The following is a 7968-nucleotide window of genomic DNA, read 5'->3' on the forward strand; positions in this document are numbered from 1 at the left end:
TCGTTGCGGTGGTCTTCGATCTACCGGCGGCAGTACAACCGCCGGAGATGAGAGGGGAGAGAAGTGAGAGGAGAGTACGGGTGAGAATAACGGAGTGTGAGAGGGGAGAGAGGGCGGTGAGCGGATTTATGGTGCGCTTTCTCGGTGTGTCGCGGTGTCTACCGCTCTTCGCGATACATGCATGTTTTTTTTTCACATCGTGCTTGCTAGCGTCCGGACGCGAACAAACGGTGGAATAGAGCGTGTCTCGTGGGCTAACTTTTACCTGCGTCTGAGCTGCTTTAAAATCGTATTGTGCAGATAATCTTTTTCTCGTGGACAACCAAACACCCGAAACTTGAATCAATGAGTACGGAAAAACACTTGGCGAATAACCAATCACTTTTAGGAGTCGCTGGAGCCTTATGCACCTCAGAATGGAGAACAGGTACTCGCTGTGAGATCTGATCGGCTTCCTTCTTGATCCTGTTCGCCATTTTTTTTTTTTTTTTTTTTTTTTTGAGGGATGTTCGCCATTTTTGTATGCAGAGGATGTATGCGGGCATTGTATTTACACGTTACATCATGTGCTTGTCCAGTCAGCAAGTTACCACTCGCCGGCCCACGGGCCCAGCCAAGCAAGTCATCGTCAAGGTCGTCGCCTCCCTTCCTACCGTCGATGCGCTCGCCGCACTCTGTCGGCCGGGCAACACACCTCGGTCCCCGCGGCACGGAGTATTCCTTCATGGAACACGACTATTCTCCCGACGACGTCACCGAGGTGACGTCCAACTAGCCGGTCACCTCCACGACGCGATGCGGTGACCCCCCTCAAGCTCACGCTCAGACCACTCAAAAACTCGCACGTTCTTGTTCCTTTCCTTTACCTCGCAACAAGCGGCCAAGCCAAGAGGGGAATAGAAAATCTACCCGCGGATAGCCTTTTTCTTTCGAGCGACGACGAAATTTCCCGATAAGAGCAAGCGCCGCTGGCGCTTCCGCGTTTGGTTCCTGTACCTTTCCTTTGCCGATTGCGGTAGCAGCAGCGCCAGCCAGCCAGCCAGCGCTTCTCCTTCTTCTTCCTCCCAAAATCCGGGCGTGTTTGGCTAGTTCTTCTGCCGGCCAATCAATCATTCGCCGCAGTAAATCCGCAGAGCTTTAAAGCTGTTTATTTGGAGCTTTTTTTCGAGCGCAAGTTCCTCTCCATATTTTCTTTTGGAGTTCTAGCCTGCTGCTCTCTTCCGCTGGTTTTCTTGCAGGAGATCCATGCTTCCTTCTTGACCTGGAACCTTCTTCCGGTTTTCTGTATTTGATTTGCGTGATTCCCTTTTGTTCTTCTTGGAGTGTTTGCCCCTTTTAGAGGCTTCGATTCATTCATCGGGAAGATCCACTTCTCCAATCATTTGATCCCAGAAAGTCATAAACCACCTCGTGCGGAGTGGAGCAGAGCTCGGATCCTGTTTGTACACCTTGCCCAAGAATCATGGACCAAGCCTGAGCTTCTAGAACCTTCCAGCAGTAGCTTTCCCTCTTCCCGCTCCATGGAGTCATCGACCGTCACCTTCTCCTCGTCCTCCTCGCCGCCACCGTCCCCGTCCCCGTCACCGTCGCGGCCGCAGGCTGCGCCGGCCGACCTCGACGCCGTCAGCCTCGGCCGCCTCAGCGGCAACCTCGAGCGCCTCCTCGACCCCTCCTTCTTCAACTGCACGGACGCCGACGTCGTCCTCGCGGCTGGGGGCGACGACGCCGTCGTCGGCGTCCACCGGTGCATCCTCGCCGCCAGGAGCAACTTCTTCCTCGCTCACTTCTCCTCGCTCACCGCCGACCCCGCTGCCGGCGAGAAGCCGCGGCTGGTGCTCGCTGACCTTGTCCCAGGTGGGTGCCACATCGGCCGCGACGCCATCGTGCCCGTTCTTGGCTACCTCTACACTGGCCTCCTCAAGCCGCCGCCGCAGGGCGCGGCCGTCTGCGTCGACGACCAGTGCTCGCACCAGGCGTGCCGCCCGGCCATAGACTTCGTCGTCGAGTCCACCTACGCCGCCTCCGGCTTCAAGATCCCCGAGCTCGTCTCGCTCTTCCAGGTAAATAAGCAGAGATGCTTCAGTTCAGAGTCTGCACAATGAAGCAGTGCATCACTGGCGTAGAAATTTATATGCTGCAAATCCTTCTGCTGAATGAGTTCACCTCAATGTGAAAAATTTCAGTCCTGTTTCTCTGACCACTAGAGCCTGAATTTTGCAGCGTCGCCTGTCTGACTTTGTCAACAGAGCTCTGGTTGTGGTTGAGGATATAGTGCCAATTGTTCTCGTTGCTTCCACCTGCCAGCTTACAGACCTGCTCAGCCAATGTATTCAACGGGTTGCCCACTCCAGCGTTGACAGCCGTTACCTCGAGAAGGAGCTTCCAGATGAAACCTTTGCCAAGGTCATGGAGCTTCGTCAATACTTGTCGCCTCGCGAATCGGACGAGTTCATTCTGGGTCCCGAGCATGCCAAGAAGGTCAGGAAGATTCACAAGGCCTTGGATTGTGATGATGTTGACCTTGCTAATCTGCTCCTGGAGGAGTCTGGAATCACCTTGGATGGTGCACTTGCCATACACCATGCTGCTGCCTATTGTGAACCCAAAGTGTTAGCTCAGATATTGAAACTCAAGTCAGCCAGCGACTCCGCTAACGTGAATCTGAAGAATGGGAATGGATACACACCGCTGCATATGGCCTGCATGAGGCGAGAACCACAGATCATCCTTTCACTTACAGAGAAGGGAGCATCAGTGCAGGAGAGGACACGAGATGGCCGTGACGCTCTTACCATCTGCAAGAGATTAACAAGAGAGAAAGACTGCAACAGCAAGCTGGAGAAGGGTAAGGAGAGAAGCAAGGCTTACCTGTGCATCGACATCTTGGAGCAAGAGATCAAGAGGACATCCTTTGTCTTGGAGAGGCAACTCTCTGACGAGGTTTCAGTTGCCATGCCTTTGCTGGCAGATAATTTTCACACCAGGCTCCTAACCTTGGAAAATAGAGGTTTGCATATATATAACTTTGATCTTATGTATTTTGCAGTTAGCTTTGCCAGCATGAAGATAATTAGGTCTATGTGTGCTATGATGTTTTTACTATGTGATAACATGCTAGAGAGTTTGAGAAGTTGGTACAGTACTTTTTTCTTCTCTTGAATTTAGAAGTAAATTCTAACAGGCTTCAGTGTATGCTGTTAGCAGAAATTCTCTGTGTTATATTCTTCAAATATCATCTATATCGAAAACCGTTGAATTATATCCTTATTTCATTGTCTTCTACTCCATTGTATCCCCCTGCAATTTCTTCGATCTGTTTGTAAGAACATGGGCCTGCCAGGGTACTTTCGAAAATCCTTATTTCATATATGTGATGCGTATGCTCCTTTTACTTGATATGCTATGTAGCAGAAAAGACGAAATCTAATGCTAAAAGCATTATCAGTGGGATTTTATTACTGTTTGCTTCTCTTTTTCCAGGTTGAAACAAGCATGAATTGCTTAAAAATATTGCTAAAATAATATTTGTGTTTCTGTGCAGTTGCCTTTGCCAGAATATTCTTCCCTTCCGAAGCAAAGCTTGTCATGCGCATAGCTCAAGCTGACTCAACTCAAGAGTTTGCTGGTCTCAGCTCGGCTAACTTCTGTAAATTGAAGGACGTTAACCTTAATGAGACTCCCATAATGCAGAGCAACAGGCTGCGTGAACGTCTTGACGCCTTGATGAAGACAGGTATTTTACATAATCATTCATGTATTATATAGTGTGGATATTGCTTCAGTATTTGTCTTCGGAAGAATGTTTGTGAATCTTCAAAAAAAAATGTTAGTTCAAGGTGTGTGCAAATCTATAAGTTTTTCTAAATACAAATTGAAATGTAACGAATAAAGAATTCCTGCCCAAAGTGCGATACACATAAGATTTGCCTTTATGCAACAAAAAAAAAATTAGCGCACGGATTTTGTTCATGCCAAGATATCTTCAAGTACAACTTACAGGATATTTCGATCTAGTGGGATAGGAACTAATTAAAGGAAAATGCAGATAAGATTTTCATAGTACACACGGAAGTTTTGTGGAACCTAGCATTTTTTTTATTTGTTTAGGTTCTGTGCAACAAAAGCTTTGGTGGCTTGGACTAACATATATTTGGTCATCAATCTTGCTTTTATTAGATTTTTGTACCATATGTCCCCTTAACTTACATTACCTGTTTTCCTTTAAGATTCACAAACTATTTGTAAATAGGAATCTGATGCAAGCCCCTTCTAAACGTTTCCAGTACTCTATGGTTAGATATATGTCACTGGTATTTAACTGATTAAGCTCACACAAGGTAATGATGTGTATTATTCATTAAATGAACTTCTCCTTATGTTTCAGTTGAGCTAGGGCGGAAGTACTTCCCGCATTGTTCAGATGTTCTTGATAAGTTCCTCATCGAAGAATCCACCGATTTGTTCTTCCTTGAGAGTGGCAGTGCTGAGGACCAGCACACCAGGAGGATGCGCTTTTCTGAACTTAAAGACGAGGTGAACAAGGCCTTCAACAAAGATAAGGCGGCCATAGGTTCTTCATCAACATCCTCATCCTCTTCACCAAGGGCTGATGGAAAGGTTAGACATGGCAACAAGAAAGCGAGGCTATCACGGTAGCATCAGTAGGTTAAGCCCATCCTGTTGGGCACACACGATTTCGGAAAGGTGGGGAAGGTCTTGATGTTGTTGGCCATTTGTAGTTCAGGGAAACCATGTAGCCCAGCAAGCATCTCAGTTATGTTTGCTTACTTCGGGTGCATTTCTTGTAGTTATTGTGCTTTAATATATGACACGCTGCAGTAGATAATTTTGAATCTCCGGTAGCCAGTTTTACAGCCATTCTAGCCGTCTTGCGTGTCCTGGTGCATCGTTTTTTTTCTCTCTAGAAAACTGTAGTGCATCAGTTCAGTATTATCATTTTGGCATTATGTAACTTCAACAGTGCGTGAAAGTATTAGGTGCTCGGAAGTTGGATCTTTTAAATTCCATGGACCTTCAGGTTATCATAGTTTGTAGGTTTGAAGATTTTTCTGCATTGTCATCCTTGCATTGGACTCATCATGAAGAACCCCGAACCCGCTGGTTAAGTGTTCAGTCAGACTATAAGTCCCAAACCCGACTCAGACAGAAAAGCGTGTTTTATGAGTAGTTTGATTAATGGGGGGCACATTTTCTAGATTATGTTTTGTCATATCAGACGCATCAGCAGATAATATTTAATTGCCAGATGTCAGTTTCACAATGATTCTTGCAATCTTGCATGATGTACTGTCAGTTGAACATTAGTAGCTTCCACCATGTATGGAACTGTTCATGCTAAATTAACTTTTCTGAGGAGAGATGTGTGATTCATTTTGAGAAAAATTGTACTCCTTAACCGGACATTCAAAAGGTTTTGAAATTAGGTGTGTGGTTCACCAGACATTGGAATATTTGTGTTGCAAGTTTGAAGATATCCTTCAGTGACACAAATATTTGAAGAATGCCACTTTTTTCAATAAAGGAAATATATTAATATCAAAGGATACCAATTACACCCGGTCTTTGCAACAACGTAATATCCTAAAACATTACAGATGCACACAACCAAAAAAGAGGAAAAAAAATTATGAAATTAAAGTTCCGCTACAGTATCACAGCTCTAGCAATAGTAATACAACCACTACCAAGACAACACCTGAAATTTAGACTCTTTAAAAGAGACGCTTCCAAGAAGGAAACAGTGCACCAGCGTCGTCATCGCCGATCAAAGATCTTAGATTTTCACCCTGAAGATAGTCTCCGCTCTCAAAACAATACCTTCAACAAGGACATTGCTAGGCACAACCAGTTAAGGCCAGACCTTAGATTTTCACCCTGAAAGGTAAGATTCTGAACTTCACATGTGCTGCCGCCCCCACTTTCATACCACTGTTGGGAAGTCCCGAATGTTAGAGATATATTTGGTATACGTACGGTTTAGGTAGTCTAGGATAGAGATAGATCTTATGTGTGTCTTGCACTCCAAGATGATCCCTGTACGCCTATATATACTCGCTCATGAGGCTCAATAATACATCCAATATATTCCGCATATCTCTCTCCCTCTCTATCCATCAACATGGTATCACCTTGGTCGGGGTAGCCGCGCGAGGGGACGCCGTGGTCGATGTCGGCACAAAGGGCTACCACCTCGCTTGCGCCTCACCAGCCTCCTCTCCAGTCCAAGCATCCGCGACGCAACTCCGTCCACGACGCTCCCGCTACGACTGCAGGGGAGTGTCAGCCTTCTGGGGTCCACTTCGGTTTATCTCCAGTCTGACTGTCCGCGACGCTACTATTGTTCACGTCACTACCGCTATGACTGTGGGGGAGTGTTAGAGATATATTTGGTATACGTACGGTTTAGGTAGTCTAGGATAGAGATAGATCTTATGTCTTGTCTTGCACTCCAAGATGATCCATGTACGCCTATATATACTCGCCCATGAGGCTCAATAATACATCCAACATATTCCGCATATCTCTCTCCCTCTCTATCCGTCAACACCGAACACCAAGCAAGCCCCTCAACAGCGCAAAAACTTGAACCTCCATTAGCTAGTCCTTCAATCTGTCCTTCATGATATTCTCTTCTTCTGACTTCACCATGGATCAGCTGTCACTTGGTGTCAACACAGAAAAGTGCTTCGCGCCGCTCCCGCCAGACCAAACGGGCGGAATAAAAGCATGGGTGCGCACGACCAAATACCACCGATCCAGCAAACTCCAGGCAATAGAAGCACTGTTACACTCGCCGGCGGCGCCTTCCGGAACTCAACACTCCGGCCAGATCATGAAGGCCAGGCCTCCAGCAGGTCTTCATCTTCACCCAAGAGAGACCCTAGGAACGGCGCCTTTATTCAGGTCGGCCCCCCACGTCGGTGACCAATCCAGACTGGCCATGGTTGACGCCGGAGACAGCAAGCAGATCACGTAGTCCGGAGACACCGCACACGCCGGGGCACCGCTGCAGCCGAACGCCAGCCCTCCACTGCCAGCCGTCGAGAGGCGAGGAGAAGGGGACCTAGGGTTTCCCCATGCAGCCCGCCGCCACCTCCCCCTCCGCCGCCGGCAGGGCATACCACCGCCACGTCATCTGTCATGCCGTCGCCGAGCCGAGGCCAGGCGCCGCCATCGAGGCCCCTGACAATTGGGCCGTGCCTTGGCCCGAGGAAGGTGCCTCGCACCCGACGCCCACGCGAGAGGGAACGATTCAATCCCCGCTGGCGCCGGCCAGGCTTTGCTTGACCGCGCCCCCTGGCGGTAGCGAGGGAGGGGAGGAGGAGAGGGGAAGGAGGGACGGCGGTGCGGTAGGGTTCCCCCCGGCCGCCGCGCGGGGGTGGCACGGGAGGGACGAGGGGAGGGGCCGCCGCGCGGGGGCGGCACGGGAACGCCACTTATTAGGAAACAACCTAAACGAAGACAAAACTTGTAGCACATAGTGTCGCTGCGAGAAAGAGGAAGAAAAAAGGTCAGAAGTCAAGTAAATATGGAAAGAATTACTAATGTTCTATGAACTCCAGGTCAGAGTTCAGAACTTAAATTCAGGTGGATATTTTTGTCCCTCTCCCAGCAACCAGACTTTACCCCTCTGGTGTTATCGTCAAATAATATAGCCTGCACCAAGCAGACGCACCATTTAGCTTGCACAAAATCACTTTTTTCACTGCAAATTTGTACTGTATGTATGAACCGGTGAGAGGATTGTGCGTATCCTTGAGTACATTCTTCATCAAGACAAGCGCGCCGTTTGTGCTGTTAGAATCGAGATGCACAATAAACGAAAAACGAAAAGTAAAATACTATAGGGGATACAAGATTTTAACGTGGAAAACCCTTGCAACACACAAGGGAAAAACCACGGGCGCCAGCCAGTAAAACTTTACTATTTCGGTGGTGTTTACAAAC

At 48.0% G+C, this 7968-nt stretch overlaps 1 protein-coding gene across 1 annotated transcript; it reads left to right on the plus strand.

Annotated features, from left to right (window-relative positions):
* The first annotated feature begins 845 nt into the window (after nt 1-845).
* On the plus strand, nt 846-4853 carry LOC127293542 (BTB/POZ domain and ankyrin repeat-containing protein NPR3). Its single transcript, XM_051323187.2, has 4 exons — nt 846-2060; nt 2221-3007; nt 3542-3733; nt 4385-4853. Exons 1-4 carry the CDS (start codon nt 1521-1523, stop codon nt 4654-4656), a joined length of 1791 nt encoding a protein of 596 aa, XP_051179147.1. The 5' UTR covers nt 846-1520; the 3' UTR covers nt 4657-4853.
* The last annotated feature ends 3115 nt before the right edge of the window (nt 4854-7968 follow it).

The sequence above is a fragment of the Lolium perenne genome, chromosome 4 (genome assembly GCF_019359855.2).
Source record: "Lolium perenne isolate Kyuss_39 chromosome 4, Kyuss_2.0, whole genome shotgun sequence".
In the NCBI taxonomy this organism is placed as follows: Eukaryota; Viridiplantae; Streptophyta; class Magnoliopsida; order Poales; family Poaceae; genus Lolium; species Lolium perenne.

Bases quoted from the DNA above. Each gene is read 5' to 3' on its own strand.
- LOC127293542 (XM_051323187.2), top strand. From the start codon at position 1,521: ATGGAGTCATCGACCGTCACCTTCTCCTCGTCCTCCTCGCCGCCACCG. The intron at 2,061-2,220 runs GTAAATAAGCAG...TGAATTTTGCAG, and splicing joins AGCTCGTCTCGCTCTTCCAG to CGTCGCCTGTCTGACTTTGT. The intron at 3,734-4,384 runs GTATTTTACATA...CTTATGTTTCAG, and splicing joins TGACGCCTTGATGAAGACAG to TTGAGCTAGGGCGGAAGTAC.